General features: G+C 46.6%; 1 protein-coding gene across 1 annotated transcript; it reads left to right on the top strand.

Moving 5' to 3' along the window:
- Positions 1–897: 897 nt before the first annotated feature.
- nectin3a (nectin cell adhesion molecule 3a) lies at positions 898–22,931 on the top strand. Its single transcript, XM_067246263.1, has 6 exons — positions 898–1,013; positions 13,586–13,933; positions 17,070–17,369; positions 18,578–18,695; positions 18,806–18,957; positions 21,073–22,931. The coding sequence occupies exons 1-6, from the start codon at positions 923–925 to the stop codon at positions 21,720–21,722; spliced, it is 1,659 nt and encodes a 552-aa protein (XP_067102364.1). The 5' UTR covers positions 898–922; the 3' UTR covers positions 21,723–22,931.
- Positions 22,932–23,373: the final 442 nt, after the last annotated feature.

Genomic DNA, 23,373 nt, shown 5'->3' with positions numbered 1-23,373 from the left:
AGTTTTGTTTACATCAATGTGAGGAATGCCCTTTTGACATCATGTGACTACTCTGCTTTTTTTGCTTGAAACACCATACCCATTTACAGCTCTAACTTCACTTTGGCAACTGTAGTAGGTTGGAAATCTCAAATCAACTCTCACTTTAAGTGCAAACTTCGTTCCTTGCAGCCTTTGGCCCTTGTAGCCTTTGGCTCTCTTCATTATTTTGGTGTAATCCAATGTTCGTCCATGAAACTGTTTTTAAGATGTAAATCTTACAGTAAATGTTTTCATACATTATACAATGGAACAGTATTTGTACGTGATATTCTTTTGCCATATACAAATATCCTGTTGAGTATGAGCCATATGGATTTCTAAAATCCAAACGTGACCCCCGTTGCACATTTTGTGTTTACCTGACCATTACAACCTTGGTGTTTAGACTTTATATTAAAAAAAAACGTTAGACTTCGGTGTAGATCTAAGACTTTCAACTCTTCTGTAGGTGATAGATCACTTTTTATCTCTAGTCATCAAGTAAAAAAAACTCGATTACTTCTCTGCACCGAATGACCTGTTAAATGCGACTTTTTGACTCATGCTGAATGCAGATACCATTTATGGCGATTGAGAAAAGTCTGTCTATGGTGTAAGATTGGACAGGCAGGACAGTAACCTTGCTGATTTCAGAAGTGCCAGAACTCAATTGTAATTTAAAATATGAAAGGGATCAAATTGCTTGGTGGAATTTGCAACTGAAATCATGGCAGGTGCAGGTACAATTGTGACAAATCTCAACACTCAAAATTGAGTATTGGTACTGCCCACGCGCAGACTGGTCGCTATGGTGAGCAAAGGATTCCCGAGCAGCAGCATTTGAACAGAGGAGAAATCGTACGGAGTGAAAAGACAGGGAGCGAAAGTGCAGGGAGAAATCATGGCGAAAAGATTGCTACTCCCCAAGAGTACTCTGCCATTAAATGGACTGCGAGCCGCATTGTTATTTATCGTCATGCATGGATTAATCTGTAAGTAACTTTTTTATTTACACATCTTCAATGGTGGTATTTTGTAAGTTGATGAAATACAAAGTTGATTGCTAGCGAGCTTGCTAATTAGCTGCACTGTAGCTAGCAAGGTAGCTAGCCAGCAAGACAAGTACTGTATAGAAGTGCGTCTGTGCTCACTGCGACTGAGCTAACGGTTTCTTATGAATAGTCTAGAAGTTTTGTATATATTAGTAACTTAAAGTCAGTTAGTCAGTTAACTCTCCTTGAAATATGACAAGTTAACAAGATCAGGTCCACTGACAACTAGTTTCAGTGAAGTTTACCTTGTCCATGCCAGGCAACTTACGAATGTCATACTTACCGCTGTTAGAGTACCTATTTTCCTAGGAATTCAACCAACAAGTTAACCTAACAATACGTCTACTGTATTTGTTAACTAGGTAACTACAGTCTCAATATTTAATGCCTAGCTGCTCGAACTGTGGGTGTCTTTTGCTCGCTAACTGGGGTTTGCGCTCTGCCTGGAGTCATAGCATTTGTTAAAGGCAGACAATTGCCCCTTTTTGGTAAATAGCGGAACCTCTGAAGGAGGGCTTCCTAGTGGCATTTTCCCTTGTCGAACAGTGACAATGGACTTTCCTGTAGTAGACAGACCTGGATTTGTTGCAACCTGTTCGAAACCTGACTTTTCCCTCACAATTTTAAGATGCTCTTCTACCTGTCGGCTTCACTTCATGTAAACTCTAAGGAAGAAAAAAATAAAATAAAGATTCTGCAAGGTATTGTAACGCTCTGGTGAGCACTGGGAATTTGCCAAGAGAAGGCTTGTAGCTATATAAAAGTCTAATTGAGTAAGTATTGGTGAATAGAATAGGATATGGGAGAAAAGGTGAACGTGTCAGGTGAGAACAGTATAGGTGATATGCCGCGAGCCTCTGAGGGCTGGGTGTGTGGCAGGGGAAATGAAGACATATTTCAGTGACTGAGAGGAAAGCACAGTAGCCGCAGAGTCTGGAAGTATTGACCTGCAGTTAGGCTCCATGCCAAAGCACCTTCCAGTCTTGCTGTCACATATGGTACAGCTGGGGAGGTTTGCTTTACCACACAGCTATCGGAGGACTCAGCAGAGGACACAGTTGTTAAGGATGGACTGTCAAGGATGGACTGTTGCAAATAATAAGTCCCTTATTTAAGTATTGTTGTTGTGATAGTTGGAAGGTCTCTTACCCCTCTTCCATTTGATTAATTATTGATCTATTTAATTCATAAACAGACGAAAAGCATTGCTTCCACCTAGTTGCTGAAACTCAACAAGGGAACCCTTTGAATGAGGAGAGTGTAATTTTTCTCCAAGCTGTTTTTATGGAGATTGTGTAATTTTCTTGACTGTCATTTTCAGCATAGCAGGAGTGTAGGTCAGACAGCCGAGTGAGGAAGGGATAGTTTTAGGCGTGGTAACTGGCTGCAAGGTCTGTAATTGAAGAACATAGTTTTGTGGTTTCTTCTCTTGGGGCTGTGTGATTCCCAATATATATAAATAACATAATGGAACCACCTAAATTACAGACTCAACTCAAAAATACATTTGAACAAGCAAAACAGTTCTATATAAGTTACTATATAAAGGTTTTATATAAAAAACAGAACATTAATAAGGTATCTTGGCTTCTCTGACGTTCAGTATAAGTGACTGCCTAGTGGTAATTTTTTATGATCATCATTTAGTTTCCAAAGTAATCCACCCATACTATAGTCATTTGAATTTGAAATATGAAAATGGCTTTAACATCTATGAGGAACTTTAACATCTATGAGGAACTTTAACATCTATGAGGAGTCACAGCTGGTATTCTTCTGATCTTCTTAATTGATCTTCCTATTGGTTGAGGCAGCAGTCTGAATGCTGCCAATCACATTAAAAGGCTATTTTGATTGAGAGCCATGAGCAGATGAGTGCTTTATTGTGGGAAGTGGTGTATGTGTGGAGAGAGACTGTGGCCACCGTCACTCGCTTAGTGTTTTCAATGCATCCCTTCTCTGACAGATGTAGAGGCAGCACGATACCCCTCAGTAGTCCATTAGTGGATGTAAAGGACAAGGAGTGAGTAGAGCCTGGGAACATGCCTTTAACTTGTATTAAATTAAGATGGGCTACCTGTGATGCAGCCCTTCCACATCTACGTTGTGCACAAGGTCTTATTTTATGGAACTAGCCCACACCTAATACCAATTTAAAGCAAATGTCATAGATTTTCAGTTGTTGTAATTTGTTGACCATCTAGCCCACAGTGGAAGCTTGAGCCCTAATTTTCAGCGTCCTAGTATTTCTTATATATAGCCGACTTGTGAACTTGAGTTTTTCAGAGCTACAACTGGGTGGTAAATATCTTGAAGATATCATCATGGTTAATGACCAACTGTGAATGAATAGAGGCAGCCTTCTAAACCTCCTTTTACCTACTGTTGTCAGGAATTTCAATTTTTCCACTGGGAGAGCAGATCTCAGCATGCACCTATGCAAGGGGGCATTGTGGTTTAACAGTGCAGTATTTAAGAGTGGCACATAGCAGGATGTGCATTGTCAGCAGTGTGTTCCCCTTAAGAGACGAGCTCCAGGGTTATGGGAAACAGGTGCGGCTACTTTTCAGTTTTCCAGCTCTCAGTCATACTATCAGGTACACACACACACTTGTTTTTAAATGGTCTTAATCGAAAGCTGTAATTATTTGAAACATGCTGTCACACAGGTACTGCTAGAAAAAGTAATGACTCGTGAGATACTGGATGTCATAGAGGACACTGCACAAAGAGCCGGTCTGCTGTCAGTGGTGCTCTATCTTGGTCTCATTGTAGTTGTTAGCTGCTCTGTAAGTTTTTAACGAGGGTTTTCCATTGGCACAAAGAACAATTGTAAGACAGAGCTCTTTCAGGCTAGGTCCACAGTGCAATCTGACTTGTTCCTCATGAGTCATGTCTAACAGTGCAGTATGGCATCAACTACGATACCGACCGGACTTTAACCTTCAAGGCTGAATCTTTATCCCCCTTTATGCCATGGACTGTGAATTAGTTTTTGGGACATGCTCTTTCTGAGGCAATTTCTCCTTTTGACATCTCGATCTCTGATTACAGTTAACCAATATAGATTTTTATTAGGCTATTTTCTTTTGTGCTATCTTGGTCCTGAACCTACTACCTTAGGTGTACTACTTTGATACAGATCCTCTACACTTTATAGAAAGGCCTGTTACTTCTGGCTGCAATAAACAAAATGTTTTCCATTGCGTTACTAGCAGAGAGGAATTTCTCAAGTCAAATCTTTCAAGTGGCCTTGATTCAGTGTCATCGACTAGTATGACAAGAAAGGAGATCATAAGAATAGCACGTGGCTTAAGTCCTCCTCCACCCCCCAAGCCATAGTCCTTTCAAATCAAGCTATACCAGACGCACAAACCTACAGCCAGGCCTGTCCCCAAACAGGGAGAACTTGATTTGGCTAGCAGAGCAAACCAGCCACTTGTTTTAGTGTAGCAGCTATGACTCCTGGATTTCAGACCAGGATTTAACTGGCCAAACCCTTCCTACTTCCTACAGCTTAGCCTATGCCTCCCAGACCCACCATGGCCCTCTATTCATACAGGGTCTATTCACTTCCATCACCTCCCTCTTCTCTTATTCTGACTGTGTCAGGTGTCTGCTGGGTGGGTCTTTCTTTATTGTGTTTCCTGGTGTACTTCTGGACAAACGGGTAAGGTTTATGCCAGGGAAGGGGGTTTGGACTGAGGGTTTGGACAGGCAGGATGTGTCTTCCAGTGTAGTCTACCTTCTTCAGACAGACCTGATTAGTTTTTTATGATTCCCAAAAGATGGTTTGTTCTTGAGATACATTTAAACTATTAACCTAGCCTATGTCCTAGCCCACTGTTCAAAGTGGGTGGTACGATGCATCGAGACAGGATTAGGGCGCTAATCTTCCAAAGGGAGAGGGTAAGTGAATAGGAGAGGGAGAAAGGGAGAAGGTTAGAGACAGGGTGAGAGAGGGAGAAGGGGAGAAGGTTAGAGACAGAAGGAGAGTGTGAGAAAGGGAGGTTAGAGACAGAGAAGGAGAGGGAGAGGGTGAGAGAGGGAGAAAGGGAGAAGGTTAGAGACAGGGTGAGAGAGGGAGAAAGAGAGGTTAGAGAGGGAGAGGGTGAGAGAGGGAGAAAGGGAGAAGGTTAGAAACAGAGAGGGAAGGGGGAGTGGCGGGAAAGTATTCTCCCTCTGACCAGTGAAATTCCTCACTGACCAAACTGCTTTTATTGACAACAAAAGTCCGCGCAGTACAGAGCTGTGTTTTTGTTTTGCTGCCTTCCCTTTCTGCTAGATTGTTTGCAGTGGTACGCAGTGACACAAGCAGCGAGGCAGGCTGGAGAGAATGCCCAGAGCATCTGACTCAACGGCAGCCAGCTGACCGTTGAACCTGCCTGTAGTTCCTGAAATGTTGAAATGAGATGAGACCATCAATAAAGTAAACCCTAGTTAACCGTAATGTTTCACTTCATAGTTTTACTTCCCTGTGTTAAACAAAATTAGGATTTCTCTCAAAGTTCACAAATATCATCTTCTTCAATGAACGAAGGCTGATCGAAGTGACCCAATCGTGACTTGGAACCACCTTACCTTGAGTACCCAAAGTAGTTGAGACACAAATTTAGGCTGTTTGTTTGCCTGCTCAACAAACCTGTCTCTTGCCAAACAGAAAAGGCAGGCATGGGAACAGTTGCACATTTCGCTTGCTCATCCATCCTCTCCATTGCCAAGATTCCTTAATACCATTTTCTAATTATAGCACGTTACAAGGACAGATGAGATACGCCTGGGAGGGATAGTGAAGCTCACTTAACGGCAATCCTTTTAGTTTTCCAAGTTCCCTCCTTTGCAGGGGTAGGTTAAGTTACAATTTGTATATTGCATATAACGTATGACCTACTCTACAAGGCTAAATATAGAAGGCAGATACAGGGTGTAGTAGCTTAGCACTTGAAAACAAGTATCCAGCAGGTTTGTTCAACACTGTACTGAGGAGTCACACAGTGCTTGTCCATGAAATTCTCCAGGCTCATACATATTTGAAAGAAAATCAGTATTCACAGTGTCACAGGAAACGTCTCTCTCAAATACAAATGCCACTCTCATTAACGTAACGCTAGCTTCCTCCAAAATTGAGTCATCATTTTTTCCATCCGATACCCTAGCCCCCTCCACTCCAGTCTCTTCCTCACGACTATTGTTGTTTAGTGACAGCCTCCATCACCATGCTGCATTCCCCTTGGACAGCTTAGACCTAGTTGTCGAAAGAGTTTATGAATTACCACTATAAGCAATGACTGTTCAGGGCTCCAGATTAACTTTTTTTGGGAGTCAGATGGCTGAGCGGTTAGGGAGTCGGGCTATTAATCAGAAGGTTGTTGGTTCGATTCCCGGGCAGTGAAAAATAACGTTGTGTCCTTGGGCAAAGCACTTCACCCTACTTGCCTCGGGGAGAATGTCCCTGTACTTACTGTAAGTCGCTCTGGATAAGAGCGTCTGCTAAATGACTAAAATGTTAAATGTAAATGTACTAGTAGCACAGTAGCCCCTGACTGAACGTTTTAGGAGCACAAGCAGAACATTTAGGGGCACACCTTATATTAGCCTGCAATGCAATTATTAATGTCACTAGAGAGGGTACAATTCAGTGGCAATTTTAGACCCTTTTTAGGGGTCCCAAGCACCCCTAAATTTCATCTCAGCACCCCTAAAAATAATAATACAAAAATATATATATTGTTAATTATCATTTGATGCTGGTAGTTCATGAAGAAAGGGACATCCTTAGTTTTTTCATTCATTCAATATTTTGCATAATAATACATAAATGTATAAATTGTTATCCAGTGAAATTAGGGATTTATATTAGCAAAGGGGTTAAGCACTTTTGCAAGGCACTGTATTCATGTCACATTCTCATTGGGGTCTGAGCACCCCTAAAGGTCTGATCCTAGAATTGCCCCTGGCACAATTTCTTGGGAAATTGTGGGGTGTGCTTGCGTCGGTTGCAGATGGGTCCGTTTTTTTACAGACATTTTTACAACTGATATACAGCGACACACCCCATGAGTTTGAGTTTAAATACATTATTTAATGTGACGTTACGTACTGCAAGTCATAGCTAAATGACTTAAATGTATGATGCGCTTTTCGATCAGTCCTCCGACACCACGACACGATACTTGCTGAGTATAACAGGGCAACAGCGCAAACACAGGCAGGGATACAGTCGCAACGCTAGTACTAATAAGTATTGAGCTGCTCAACTCCATGACGCCGGGTAAGAAGGGCTTGTGAAACTGCTCACCAAAAGAACGAAGGGAACCCACTTGTCTGGCAGATTAAGACTAGCTACGATACTAATGCTGAGGACTCGCTGATATCGCTGTCTTACTAGAACTTCATATCTATGTGTCGTTGCTAACGTGTGCTGACGTTGTGCACACCCAATAAATTCCAAATGTGTAGGTCCCACATGCGCGAGTGCTTGTACAAAATGCCCGTATTGTCTCAATAACTGGTCGCAAAATACGACCATTTGGTTGCAGTCTGGAGCCCTGCTGTTTTAGAAATATAAATAGAGAACAAAACCATGGGAATCATTTTGAATCCTGGACCACAACGATCCCATGCCCTCCAGGGTCTTTGTGACATGTTGAAACCACGTGACACATTATGTATCTACAGTAGGCCATTTAGCAAGGGTCAGTCTGGTCAGTAAGTGGCGGGGTCCTGCTCCCCCGAGGGCTTACGGTATGTCGCTGTATTTCTGTGTCAATGTACAGTATGGGAATACACGAGTCTGCCTTCGTGAGGTTGTCAAAGCTGAGAATACAGTAGTCTTTCAAGGAGATTGTAGCAGTCGGCCCGTAGGAAGGATGTCGAAGGGCCCAACCCTTGTTGGTTCACATAGTATACAGGCCCTCAGAGTCTCCTCACTCCATGGCAGGGCGTTGCTTTAGGCATGGTCCACTGCTGGATTTACACATGAGCTTTGTCAGACTACTGTGAGGAATAGCATACTTCTCCGCTCTCCTTCTCCAACCGCCTGTTTAGACAGGGCCCAGCAGGGTGGCAGATGCGCGGTATAGGATCCACCCTCCTGGCTGCCGATGACCTGACGATGCTGTGCTGGAAATTATATTCTTTCCACACTTTGTACGATGTTGTTTGGGTACAATGACTGTATGATAGTTTCAACTGAGATAATACAACATAAAGCCCTGGCTTCCAAATAATTTTTTTAAATAATTGTCAGATTGATGTTACAAAATATCCCAATTCCCATATCTTATATTAGATACGATGTTGAATATTCTTTCATCATACTTCATAGTTGCATGAGACAGAAAAGTGTCCTGTCTACCAATACTGTAGGTTTTATGTGTTTGGCCTAAGCTTCAGCCAACAGGGTTTTCTTAATGTAAGTACACCTGTTTGTTAGTAACACAGAGCGATAACATTAACAGTAGGGATGACTGTCTTGTTGTCACCAGCATGTCAAGTGTCATACACTTGTGCTCTAATAGAGCTTGGGCCTGGTCCTGGCTTGACCCCTAACAAAACGCCTCCTAAATTAGCCCATCTCATTCACACTGCCGGTTAAGAAACACTAGAGTGTTACAGTCGCCTCCTAGATCCTACTCTCTCATACTGCCCCCACTCTGCTTTGAAGCCTGGCCTCTCAATACACCGCAAAACTGTGCACATTTCTGTATGTAATTAGGTTAATGCTCTGCTTTCCAGAACTAGGCCTAGATTTAAAGCAAAGCCATCAAAGTCCTGAAAATGTTTGTGCTGCTTAAGAACGTCCTGCACAGGTCCTGCAGTTAGTGTGTCGGCATGGCCCTGCAGTCCATCCTTTTGCTCTGTAGGCTAACACTATTGATTTTGTCTTTTTCTGTTGCGGGTGGGTCTTCAATCAAGTGTGACGGGATGGGCAGGGCACAGCCCTGTGCGTGTGTGTGCGTGTGTGTGTGTGCAGCCATGGTGCTGTGTGGGGGACAGAAGGGGTCTTGAAGAGGTCTGAAAAGGCAACAGCCTGCCCCTCTGAAAGGCCCCTGTCAGTGTGTGTTTGCCATATATTATCCAGCTGAAACACCCTCACAAGTCACAATGCTAGGAAGGGCGGGGGTAGGCTAGATTACAGTCGGTGTGGGCACTAATGGCTTTTTCACACTGCACAAATATTCCTTGCGATAAAGGACCTGCGGTAAACCAACAGTTCACCACCCCTAGGCACTTCTCTGATTAAGCACCATAAAACCAGCCCATACAATGGGTATTGTCTGTGCTTTTTCTATCTCTCCTTATTCCTTTAAACAGGACTCCTAAAAGGATGATAGAGGCAGACAAATGGCTCTCAAATGCCTATTGAAACCTTTTAAGAGTGCAGTGTTTTAAGAGCCATGGCCAACAAAGAAAGCTGATGTCAGACAGTAAATCACCCTTTTAAAGTTAAGCAACTAGGCAATCTCTCACTACTTTACCTGGCTCTTATTCCATGTCAGGGTCTGTGGTGGTGGAATTTTTTTTTACATTCCTAATACTTTCAGCATCCATGGCACGCTCCGCTAGATGTGTCATGTCTGCTTCCTAAGACCACAGAGAGGAGGTCTTTGGGCTGGGCTGGACCAGGTTCTTCGGGAAAGACCAGGGTCTGTCATGCCGGGTCAGGTCTGGGTGGGAGGGGATCTTTGGCTCGTCAAGCGGCCGGTGTGGAATGTTTACACCGGTTGCTAGGCGAAGATTCTGATTCATCTCTGCGTATTCTGAACAGCTTGTCGCAATTAGAGATGTCAGGAGGGAGAGGAACAAACACAAAGCATGCTCCCAAGACAAAGAACTACGTCTTCTTTTCATGATTTCATTCTTGCCTCAGGTTTTTGGGGGTTGTTTTTGCCTTTCTTGGATGGAAAGTTTCTTTACTAATCTCTTGTTTGGCAAATACTGCGTTTCCTGTGTTGAGTTAGATGGCCAAAGATGAGACTCAACATTTCCTCTGTGGGGCTTTCCCCCTTAAACATGACCCTTCCATCAAAGATGCAACTTTAAGTCGGGAACTCAAATCAATTTAAAATAATAACGTTTCAGAGATCCATTGTGCTCCACACTTTGGTATTGTTTCTCTGTTTTATAACATTCATTTTTTTTTTTTTACTAAAGTGTACTATCTGTAACAGATGTCGACTCATGACTGTTTGCTTTTCATCACCACTACTAGAACACAAACAAATGCCCAGTATGAAACAGAATTAAAGCCTGTACTATGCGCCGGGATTGTTGTGGTCTGTCTGAATGTAGGGTTCCAGCAGACACTGTAGCCCTGGGACAACCTGACAAGAGTTCATGTTGAACCCTGGATCTGAACTGGTGCCTCTTACCTCCAGTACTGGGTGTGTTTAAACAACTCTTGTTTGTTTGGATGGTAGGTCCAAGTGTCGCCAAGCAGCCCCTTTCTGTGCTCCTAGGGGTGTAGGTGTCCCACGCAGAGACCATCTGTGCCCCCTTCTCCCCCTGCGAGGTTGGGGGGGGGGGGGCAGTCTCAAACTCCCCACCCTCCCAAATACTGTCTGCTAAACAAACAGAGAATAGCAGTGATGGAGTCCTGTTACTGTGTGTGCTTTGACAGGCCTTAGAAGCTGACACAGAGACACGCACTCCTAGGCTAAAGTGTGCTGGGGGGGGGGGGGGGTGGTTGGTTGTGTGTGTGTGTGTGTGTGTGTGTTGTGACAGACTATGTTGGGCATGTTGCTGAGACTTCACTCTGAGACTTCGTGCTTGGATAGCTGGCACACATGCCTGGCACTGTGTTATGGTTGAGCACTGTTTGGAAGAGTTGGCACATTTCAGCATTTGATACAGTGCAGATACAGAAATGAGTGGTTCATAGATTGCATCGAAAAACAATGGTCAACGATTCCAAATATTTCTTATCTTAGCGGTGAAAGATTAGATTTGTAATTGAATGAACACCTTGTGGACAATTTATAGCCTGATGTTGACTTTGGCAACCGTAATGAGTGATGTTTCCTTTACTACTGTACCGTGGCCTCAAAGTTTCTAACGGTATGTTTGTGTGAAGTTATTGTGGTACAGTAGGTAGGCTTGTGAACAGGGGCCAAACTCGGCTGTTGCCTCAGCTGTGGAGTAGAGCACTTTGTGACCCTGACCCCCAGCTACACCTAAGCTCACACAGCACTCAAACTGCACCCTGGCTCAACACAAACATACTACCACAAGGACAACAGAACAGGACTTGATGCAGTGCAACATGTAGCCTATGTAACAGAACTCCGTGCTATAAATGCTTCTAAAACTGTCCTGCGAAAACACAGACCTTATGATTCATGTGATAGGAAAACAAATGCATGAATCATACACATGGTGAAACACTCACTAAATGTTTTAGTCAGAGGAGAATTGCCTTCTCCCTGTGTCTGTGTGTGTCTGTGTGTGTATGTGTGTGTGTGTGTGTGTTCACTAAAATTACAGGGGAGGCTGGGAGAGCCTATATACCCTTCTAGCCAAGATAACATAGCTGTGGCTTACCACTCAAATTCAAGCCAAGGGCCGAAAATACCAGTCATTTGGCTACTTTTACAAACACATCCTAGGTAGGCTAAATAAAAATGTATGTCTCCCAAATTTGTAAAAAAAAAAAAAAAACGTTTTAGGCCTATGCCTTATGAATGTACTGATCACAATTCAAAAATATATTTGACTAGAAACAATATTTGGGATATTTTTTACGAGGATCTCCCCTAACAGTTCCATCTTGACCAAGGCATTGTAAAGTTCATAGGAGCCTCTTGTTAAAGTTTTTAATGTGTATGTGGGCATCAATGACTCATTTGTGTTATTATGTTTGGACAAAAAAAGCCTCAGTCTTGATAGGAATATATTTCACGAGACTGCATGTGAAACCTGCAATTTAGGATTTATTTCAGTTTCACGTTCGTTTCCCTCCTGAAGTACTTATTCCTATAGAGCTGAGTGGGCTCTTTCTAGGCAGCTGTTAAAATTTGGTTCTCAAAAGGTTTGTCTAGTTCAAAACAAATCAAAGTGGCTGTGAGCTAGTAGAAGGCCCAAAGATAATTTTAAGTCATTTGAACGGGATCAGAGCATTTTATCATGCATATGACTGAAGGAGCGTTGCAGTGTGGTCAGATGGTTGATTGGTTAGGGAATCGGGCTATTAATCAGAAGGTTGCCGGTTCGATTCTCAGCAGTGCAATGACGTTGTGTCCTTGGGTAAGGCACTCCACCCTACTTGCCTCGGGGGAATGTCCCTGTACTTACTGTAAGTCGCTCTGGATAAGAGTGTCTGCTAAATGACTAAATGTAAATGTACAGTACTAGTAGCCAAAGCATCTGTGTCAGGCTCATTATGCTTAACCTTACCTGGCTCTGTGCTTGCTTACAGCATCTTACTGGCCATCAACATGAACGCAAAGTTGTAGTTACTCTGAAAATGAATCAAGCATGTTCACATGAACCTGCAGTGGCCATATATTTTGATTAAAGGTTTATTTTATTTTATAGAGAAACCCCCTATCTCTCATCAAATTACTTTTATGTTTAATCTTGTTCCAGAAAAGTTTGGTTGTTGTTGCTTTATATGGCAAGAAGCTGAGCCAGTTAGCTGCAGGGCCAGTCTGTGCACCCTGTGGAGAGCAGAAAGGCTGTGTGTGTGCTGCTCATTAGGGAGGAGACAGAGGAACGCTCTCTGACAAGGGTCCCAGACAGAGACGAATCTGTCTGCTAACCCCAGACCTGGAGGAGGTTCCTCCCCCGGGTCTCAAGCAGGTCCGGGGTTCATGTGGTCCCTGTTCCTCAGCCATGTGGACACGGGGACATTCTAACGCCAGGGGGAAATATATAGAGCTTCCAGGTTAATCTTGTGTCTGGAACTGGGCTGCGCTCTGTAGATGATGACATTAAAGAGTCAAAGAGAGAGAGTTAAAGAGAGAGTTTTTTGGGCTGATTTTCTGACTTTGAAATGGAGCAGGAAGGAATTACCAGGATCTGGAATGACTAAACCAGCCTCCAGGACAGCCACACACCTTGTAGCTTGTTTCCCTTTATGAGGTCAAACAATCCCTCACGGAGCAAAGAGAAAGCTGTGGGTTGTGTATTGTGGGTGTGTAGACCCTCCCACCTTCTCACACCTCTTTCATCCTCCTATCCTGTATCACCTCTCCCCCATCCTCACTTCCCTTCCTTTCTCCAGACTGTATGTAGATGTTGCCATTCAACATCATGTTTTGGTTTGTGTGGAAAGGGTTTCAATGCAATTTTAAATTCGGTGGGCCGTCAGTCTGTAGCCGTGGTGGATAACACCCCTGTTAGCACCTAAGTTTCAGTTACCACCTTTCTGCTAATCCCTGAGGGGGATGGTGTTGTCTTTTAGTCCTGGTTCATGTTGTCTGAATGTCATGTTTGTGATCTCCTACCAGCAGCATGGACCTTCCTTGTGACTGTCCATCTGACTGAATCTCCTCTCCTCCTTCCCTGTGCAGGTGTCGGCAGTAACCAGGTGGTGGTCCCCGAAAAGGTGAGCGCGGTGCTGGGCAAGAACATCACCCTGGGCTGCCGGATCGAGGTGGGCTCCAACCTCAGCCTGACCCAGAGCTCCTGGGAGCGCCGCCTGCCCTCTGGCACCATCACCCTGGCGGTGTTTAACCCCGAGTTCGGCATCTCCATCTCCCCAGAGTACGCCCGCCGCGTCTCCTTCCTGTCCCCCTCCATCCAGGACGCCACGATTGTCCTGGAAGGGGTGGGCTTTGCCGACGTCGGCTCGTACACCTGCAAAGTGGCCACCTTCCCTCTGGGCAACACGCAAGCCTCAACCACAGTCAACATATTGGGTATGTAGGACAGGCCAACTTGTCTACTGTCGTCTCTGTGTTATACGGTGCCTGTAAGTCTCCCCCTTACATGGCTGGTTGTGATGAGGTGCTTCTCGGGTCACCAGTAGCTAAGTGTTTGACCCGGAAGGATCAGTTACTCTCTGAAGGACCTCACCCTAGTGGCCCAATGGCTCTAAATCACCACCTGGATGGCAGCCATTCACATTGAGATCCCAGCTCCTAGTCACAGTGCACAGCTGTGCTGCGAGTTTGCCCAGGCTCACCTCTCTCTCATTCCCAACCCAGCCTCAGGAACCCTTGATAAATATTCAAATATCTAATTTACTAAGTGCTCATTGACATTTCGTTATTCATTTGAACTGAAGCGGCAAACACGTGTTGACATTCTGTACACAATTCCATCCACTTGAGCAGGACCTGTACTGTAGAACGTGAAGTGAGGAGTTGTACATTTGCCAAGAAAAAGGGTACATTTAACTGCAGATTACCCATAATAAGTGGTGCAGGGGGAATCTAAGAGGGTGAACAGCACTTCCATGTAATGGGATCTCCTTTCAGTACTCGTCTTCCTTGTTCAGTCCTGAGCTCTCACAAAAGGCCCAGACTGTTACAGCACCAGTAGTGTGGTGGTGGTGGGGGGGAGCACTGCGGAACACCCAGCCTGGAAACAAATAAAACCTGAGGTAGAGGAACACTCCTCCGATACTGAGAGAAGGAGAATGACCTTTCGTTTCAAATTGCTGATGAGATGAGTTGGAACGCTACCCCGCGGCTTGGGTGTGTCCTCAGGGAAACTTAAGAATCCATGAAAGTACCCGAATGAAGACGTCAGTGGGACTGACATTGCGGCAAAGCGTCCTGCTCAGTTTAAGTTATTATATCCTCCAACTATAAACTGCTTTCTCCTCAGCCCCAGACTTGACTGCCCCACTCATGGCCGTTTTACGGCCCGTGACAAGCACTTGATGTGAGCAATAACGGCGTCTCCCTCCTGTATTCAGCAGAATCCTGAAACGGAAGAGAACATCAGAACAGCAGTATAACAAGACCTACCTACATGGCTTGTTGAGCATGCCATTTTACTGATGTTTTATTGATTGAAGCTGTTAGATAATGCAAACCCGTATTTCTCAATGTCCTGAATACCGAAACCAATTATTATTATTAGTGGTCATATCTGTATTGTTAATGTGACCAACTGACAGGCGGTAGTCTGTGTTTCTGCAGCACGGCCTGCAAACATTCAGTTGGTGTTTAGTCTGCAAGGTTCAATCTGTCCAGCCAGCCAGTCTGGCTATGTCAGTGCTCAGCTGAGCAGAGCAGAGCAGATCATACAGTAGGTGGATCACAGACAGGCCCTCCACTGGCCGACAGGGAATTGTTATCCTCTCTCCATTCATCCAGACAGAACCCACCCTCTCCCCCGCCCTGACATGAGCACCCTGCGTAGAGGGGGTTACCGTTGGGGTGTAAGGAGAGAGGGGTGGTTACCAGGCAGCCGCCTAACACAACAGCGCCATGGTGGACGGTTGGAGTCCACCATGGGGGTGGGGGTGGGGGGGGGGGGGGGTTTGGGGGGGGTGGGTCGGGAATGGCTGGAAAAGTCTGTGGAGGGGGCTGTAAAGAGGCTGTGGTCTGAGGGGTGGGGAGCGCGAGCCGGGCTGCAGAAGGTATTGGAGCTATTTTGGGAAGCAGAGGTCTCGGGGGGGCCGGGGGTTACTAAGAGTTGTCGTTCCACCGTTGCCCCCACGGGTGGGGAGGGGGGGCGGCAGATGTCCGGGGGTGGTGGCCTCGTCTTTGAGGTTAGGGGTATGCATGTGCCCCACATGCTGTGACCATCACTGTGACAGGAAGTGGAGCAGCTGGTAATGCCCACCACAGAGAAGGAAGGAGAGAGAGAGAGAGAGAGAGAGAGAGACAGGAGGAGATGGGGGAGGAGAGATGGAGTCTCTACCGTGGAGGAGGGAGAGGAGAGACCGGGAAAGAGCTGAGAGTGGGAGATGGGGGAGGGTTAGATAGAGCACCGGAGACACTGGGGATGAGAAATGGACCTGGGAAACAGAGCAGGGCAGGGGGAAACCCAGAGAGAGAGGTAGTGATGGAAAATCAAGATCGCTCCCTCCCTGGATCATGAATGTAAGCCTTGTTGCCAAGTTGCTTTCCATCCTCATCTACATAAAAGCCCTTTCTTCCCCTCTGTGTCCCACCTGATCTGAACGGGTGGACATCCTGCCTGTGTGCTCACGACGAATGAACCGGTCTCCGTCTGTGTTTACGTCAGCGTAGCAGAACACTGACCCTCCTGCTTCATTGCCTGCTGGGGCAAGTAGAAGCCTCCATTACCCCAGTCCCCTCCCTCACATGGATCTGTTTTACATCCCTATTGAGGAAATCTGTGTCACGTCTCAAGCCCCAGTTATTCACAGGAAGCCAATGTAACATAAGCCTGGCTCCCAAGTACCGAACGACACACAGCAACCCTACTCGACTGTTGGGATCTCCTTGAAAGCAAACACAGAAACACAACTGCACTGAGTGCTGCGACTGACACAGGACTAATAACAGGTCCACAGATCCTCTAACTTTCCAGAGAACCATTAGTAGTGAGACGTTTGAAATGTAGGTCAAACTCATGTTACCCAACACGCCGTAAGGGTTGAGCAGAAAGAGAGCGGGAACTGAAACTTTTTATGGAACGTTTCATGGAAATGCTTTGTAAGTATTCGAGAACTGGGAGGGTCGATACAGCACAATATCAACCTCTCACAAACACACAAACATATTTACGTCTCCGGTACAACAGTGGAGAGCTTGTTTACCTTGAGAAGTGCTCCTCTTATCAAATTGCTCAGCTCATCAATTTATTTTATAGATATCTGCGAAATGCAAGACATCAATCCTGTCTGCAGCTCTGTGTGCTGTGGCCACTTCCTGCTGCCCATATCCCTTGTTTTATGATGCCCATTATTTATTAATCTTCATATATAAAAAAAGATCAATATTCATTTTGTAATTTATTTCCCGTCTCTCCCCTCCAATCCTGTCTCCTTCCTTCCTCCCCTCCCTCCTCCCTCCCATGTCCTCCCCTCTCTCCTCCCTCCCCCCTCTCCTCCCTCCCCCCTCCCCTCCCTAGTGGAGCCCAAGGTGTACGTGTCGGCCGGCTCTGCCCCCCTGCTGGACGGGGGGAACCACACGGTGGTGGCCACCTGCATCGCGGAGCGCGGCCGCCCCGCCGCCGAGGTCCTCTGGGAAACGGGGCTGCACGGCAGCCTGGAGACGCGGGCGCAGGACGAGCCCAACGGCACCACCACCACCCAGGTGGGCTACATCTGGAGGCCCAGCAGGGCGGACCAGGGCCAGACCCTCACCTGCGTGGTGCGCCACCCGGCCCTGCAGACAGAGTTCCGCATCCCCTACACGCTCAACGTGCAGTGTAAGTGTGCAGGGACCGGGCAACAAGGGGTTAGCTTGCTGGGAACTTTGGCTTAAGAGCTTAGTAAGCACCAGAGTGGAGCCTAGAGTCCAAGTCACTCAAAGTTCTGCAGTTTTTTTTGCGTACTGTACAGCACTTGATGTCAATCACCGGCCTGTCAAAGACAGCTGGCGTGTTTTTCTGTCTGGGTGCTCTGCTTTCCGATTCCAGTTACCACGTTTATCAGAAGCAGGCAATTACTGACCTTTAACTTGCGTTAATGGGTTAGAGTATGAGTACACAGAGACCACCCTGCTACCTGACTCACTTCTTTCACCCATAAAAGGACCATTAAGAGATTCATCTTAATGTTAGAGTTGTTGATGCCTGCTTCCTTGGCAAGCTGGGCTGTTGGCTAGTATCTCATTTAGACGGCATGAGTGCAGGCTAATGAAGCCATTTTATGAAATATTGATCAGGCCCCCAGCAGCATCATCAGCAGCAGTGGAGGAGGGGGGTCGTGGTTAATACAGGAAATAAGCAGCTTCAAGGCTCAATACATCGTGTCTAATGCAGAGACGGGGGATTTCTAACTTGCGAAAGAAGCACAATTTCGACACTGACCTGTGTGCAGAGGTCAAGGGACATAGTCAGGTGCTCCCCCTGTAATCATGTGCTTTCAGCTCCTAAGGGAAATCAAACATGGGAAAATTGGAGACAGGAGTCATTGTTTGTTTACAACATGTACAGCGGCTTTGCTTCTGTTGGGATGAAATTGTGTTATCTCTGACTGGTATTGGGCCGGAGAGGGTGTTAGAGCCAACCTCCCCCAGCAGTGCATTCCCCCAAACCCCCCCCATCCCCACCCCCCCGCCTCGCCATTTGTTAGTTGTCTTGCCTTTATTTCGGCAACAGTACCTGTGTGCTCCCAGAGTAATTTGTGGCTCCCTTTTTCATTTCTAGTATCACTTTTCTGCTTATATTGCTTGCTTTGTTCCCTCTGGAAACCCCCATTTGTCATGTTGCAGATTGCTAGGGGTCACTTCATGTAACGCACATGCTCACTGCCTCATTTGAAATGAATTTGAAGTAGACGCTGTTCTGGCAGTTATTGCATAAGATCATAGCTTAACAGGTTTATTAAAGAGAACAAGGTGACCTTTTGTTTTCATCTTTTAACTGTTGACCTGGCTATGTTGTGTGTGTGTGTTGTCCTGTGTCTGCTGCAGTCGCTCCAGAGGTGTCTGTGGAGGGCAGGGACAGGAGCTGGTTTGTGGGCCAGGCTGACGTGAAGCTGGACTGCTCTGCCAGAGCTAACCCTCCAGCCCACCACTTCTCCTGGACCAGGTGAGTCTCCTCTAATCTGCACCGGACTCAACCTCTGCAGCCCATGGACACGTCCAGCCCAACTGTCTGGTTCTCTGCTCACAAGCCGTGTGTTCCCCCCCCCCCCCCAGGATGGATGCCCCCATGCCTGACGGTGTGGCTGTGGCAAACAGCACCTTCAGCTTCACCCGGCCCCTGGAGAGGAATGACTCAGGCGTGTACCGCTGCGAGGTGATGAACGACATCGGGCTCCGGAGTCAAGACGTTCACTTCTGGGTACAGGGTGAGCTGCCTCCCCCTCATCACTCATCTTCCAACATCACCAGCTTTAGTTTTTTAACTTTGTGGTGTAATTTGGGGTACGGTAGCTATCTATTTCCTCATACGAGCTGACAGCGCCCAGTTCGACTTGCTCCACATTTCCAGAAACAAGAGGAGCACAGAAAACAGACAGTTTCAATAACAAAGGACACTGTTGTGGTTTTGGCTGCGGCAGATTTATTTTGCTAGGTGGATAGTTTTTCAGCTTTTTACTGGGAGCACAGCGTGCTACAATGGGACCCTTTTAGTGTCTTTTTTATTCAAGGTCGGGTGTCTGGGTTGGAAACAATGAATTACATTTAAAACACAATAATCACAGACAAATGTGTTTCACATAACAAACGCATATCTGACCGTAATTTATTCATCTTGACTCAGAAGAGGTATTTATAAAGACTGATGATTAGAATTGATCACTCGTGTTTAGAATTGAGACTAGCTAAATGGAGGGAAACCTTCCTCCGAGGTCTGTTACCAGGTTTTAGCTACATTTGGCCTGAGGCCTGCTGCACAGTACCTGATGGGGCCCACACCCCCCCCTCTCTCTCATGTCTTAACATCTTTGGCCGCCCCATTCTTCTGGAGCTAGACGTGAAGCATGAGAACTCGTTCTCTTTTCCCTCCCCTCTTTCTTTTAATCCACATCCAAACATAATGACTGCTGTTTTTGGACCCAGCTTTCCCCCGGCGCCCGATTCCTCTCCTCGCTCTCTGAGAGCGGGCCCAGCACTGACTGTCATGCTCCATCTGTGCTGAGGCCAAGTTTTGGAGGAGGCTCCTCTAAAAACTACACCATGGCTGACATCCTGTCCAGGAAGGACAATTATCGTGCTTCTATCAGGCCAGCATGAGGAGGCGGGCATATGCTGCCTCTCAGCCCCGCCCCCTGTGGAGAGGCGAGACTACGTGAGCCAGCATCGGTGCACCCTCCCCCCACCCTCCACCCTCCCCCCTCATGTGGCTGCTTCACATGCCCAGTGGTCTCTGTGCCCTTGTGGACTCTCCTCCTGACCAGCTGTAGCAGCTCAGCTTAGCCCCCTTGTGTGGTGTCCTTCTGCCCCTCCCTAGCAAGACACCAGGGTGGGGTTGGGGGGGGGGTGGGTTGAGGGTTGATGGGTGACAGGACAGTGTTTTTTTATCTCTTCACTGACCTTGAGCTGCCCCCTCTCCCCCTCCTTGCTTTACATTATCTCCATCCCCAGGGTCACTGGCATGTAATTGCAGGTTAGTTGGATTCTCTCTCAGGTAAATCAGAGGAAGTCATTAGAAGCTGTACTGGGACTGGGCTGTGTTTAATCAGTTGTATTGTCAACCCTCATGCCCACTGGAGGCCTCCAAGCCTGTGCTGTTGCAGGTCATATTGCTTTGTAGTTAGGCTCTTTGATGTCTGTCTCCAGAGACTCTTGTGTCAGACTGTTTTCTTAGTCCCGGAGGCTGGGCTACAATAGGGAGATAATGCTGCTGACCTTTGGCTGTGTGGCGATGGAACAATGCTGCTGACCTTGGGCTGTGTAAAGCTGGAGGGTGCTATTGCTGACATCACTGCTGGTCAATGCTGATGGACCAAGCAGATTCATCTCCTCACATGACCTCCCGTGGCTTTGGAAGAGAGAGAGAGAGGACGAACTAAGCAGATGCACGCTCTCACTCTGTGCCTCTCTCACTCTGCCCCTCTCTCTCTCCCTCTCTCACACTCACTCTGCGCCTCTCTCTTACTCTCTCTCACCCTGTCCCTCTCTCTCTCTCTCTCTCTCTCTCACACTCACCCCCCCCCCCCCTCTCGCTCGCTCTCTCTCACTCTCACACGCAATAGCTAAATTGATTGGGACGTTTAACCTATACCTTGTTCAGTCTCACTTATAACGGCTCTTCAACAGAGCAACCTCTCAAATTCTTAGTTTTTTGTAGAGATGCTGTAATGTTCTGCCTCACTTGGACTGGTTGAGATTTGTAGACAGGGTTTAGTAGCGAGGTTTCTGAGGTAGGATTGTACTATTTAATAAAATGTGATTTATTTTTTATGGCTTGTAATAATTTTTCCTCCTGACTCTCCTCCCTCCCTTCTCCACACCCCCAGACCCTCCGCCAACGACAGCTGCCCCCCTCACCTCGGCCTCCACCGTCATGGAGACCCGTGAAACCAGCACGGCCGCCGACAGGCACAGCTCCCTCTTCACCTCGCCCACGCTGGCGTCCCTGCCCGACAGCAGCCTGGGCACCATAGTGGGCGGAGCGGTGGGCGGGGTCCTCTTCCTGGTGCTGCTGCTGGTTCTGGGCGGAGCCTGCTTCATGCGCCAGAGGAGGACCTTCAGAGGAGACTACTACACCAAGCAGTACCTGGGCCCATCCGACATGCAGAAGGAGTCCCAGCTGGACGTGCTCCAGCCCCACGAGCTGCAGGAGGTGTCCGGGGACGGCTCGGGCAAGGGCAGTCAGGACCTGAAACCCAAGCCCGGGGGAGAACTCATTTACCCCGACTACACCGACGACCGCAAGGACACGGAGGACTGGGGCAATGGGCCAAGAGCCCTCAGGGAGGGGGGATACTATCCTGAGTATCACAACAACACCAACAACACGCACCACGGTGGGCTTCCTGTTCACAGCCCCCCGGTATCCAACGGCTCCCCCTACATCCCGGAGGACTGCTATGACAACGGCACAGACAGCGACTATGTTTCCCATATGGACGGATCTGTGATCTCTCGCAGGGAGTGGTACGTCTGAGAGGAGGAGCAGGGAACACAGAGACACAGACTGTAACCTGTTGAGATATCAGAACACGTCCATCAGCTCAATTTAAAGGACTGTTGTGGACAGTGGGGAGAGTTCCAGCCTCCGGCCCGTTTGGGAGTCATCTCTGCTTTGATTGTAACCTCTGATCTTAAAGACTCGTAGGACGTGTTACAAAGAGTGTTGCAACTTTTTTTTTTTTTTCATGATCAGTGTTCTTGAAATTGCCTCTGCTTCTCATTGGAGGAGCTTCAGTGTGTGAGTTTGAAGGGATGTGATAGTTTCATGGCGTGTCTTGTCTGTAAACACCTTTCGTACATCATGGCTCCGGCTCTACAGCCCTCATTTGGAAAACACTGTATCCTTTTAACCAGGTGGCCAATATGTTGGGTTATTTTCCACCCCTCTAATAATCCATGGTATTTTGTAACTACACACTTAATTGCTTGCATGCGATCAAATTACTTTTTCACAAAGGACAGGCTACATTCTGATTGCTTTCTCTAAGAGCATTTGAATCAAATTACGCTGAAACAAATTTTCTAACTGACATTCAGAAAGGGAAATGAAGCAACATTATTATACTAAAGGGAGATATCTGTCAATACCACTGCCACGTGAAATCAATTCACATGAGTCTGTCAGTGATCCTAAACTGTAGGCCTACTGAGTTCAAATTTATTGAGCAAAATTATTCTCCAGTTTTCTGAATCCCATGTATAAATACTTCTAAAGTAACCGTGGAATAAGTTTGTTTTTATTAGCCACGAAGAACAAGTTTATTTGCCGGCCATGATGGATAATGGTTGCTTTGGGTGGTTATGTAGCTGAAGATACTATGATACAATGTGGTTGTGGTTGACAACCACATTGGTTGACCTGTGACATCAACCACCTGTCCTTTGTTTGACCTGGCACTTCCTGCTCTGTCTAGTCACCCTTGCCCCTGGACCTTTACTGTACCTGAGGAGCGGGTGAAGGATCAAAGAGGTCTGGGCTAAAGCTAATCCACGAAACCTGATCCCTGCTCCCAGTCAGTGAAGAGCCTATAACCACATGCTGGCTGGGGGAGGGGGGCTGGATCTCCCTGTGGTAGATCAAGATGGTGGCTACAGCCTGAGGTTTCTTTGTATCTGATGGGGGGGGGGGGGGGGGGGTGGGTTCTACAGATTGAGGCCACACTCCTTTTATTTCATACGGTTTCCCTCCCAGCTATGACACTCCCAGCTATTTGGTAGAGGGTTCAGATGTCTTAGAATAAACCACTTTCATATCACACACACACACGCCACATCTGCAGGCTAGGTCACTCCAACCCACGCTCAAAGCACAGTCCTCACCTCAAAGCTGAAGCTTTTTAATTAACTTTATTTTGCTGGATGGACTTGGTGTGTGTTTAACCTCAGTGATATGTTGAGCGTCTGTGTCTGCATGCGCACGCATGTTTCTTATTTGGTGGATTCATAGCTGTCAGACTAGTCCTGTCACAGCAAAGACACCCAGTGAAAATGGCTTTTCTTAGCTACTGTTAAAAAACACTGGCACAAAGAGGCCAAATGTTGTCCAGGGATAATATATTATAGTTTTTCTCTGACTGCTGCTCTGTCTCAGTCATACTTCCTGTTTTAAGTGGCTGGTCTTTGGC

Source organism: Osmerus mordax, chromosome 11, assembly GCF_038355195.1.
Source record: "Osmerus mordax isolate fOsmMor3 chromosome 11, fOsmMor3.pri, whole genome shotgun sequence".
Lineage (NCBI taxonomy): Eukaryota > Metazoa > Chordata > Actinopteri > Osmeriformes > Osmeridae > Osmerus > Osmerus mordax.
This window is presented reverse-complemented; position numbering and strand designations above follow the sequence as displayed.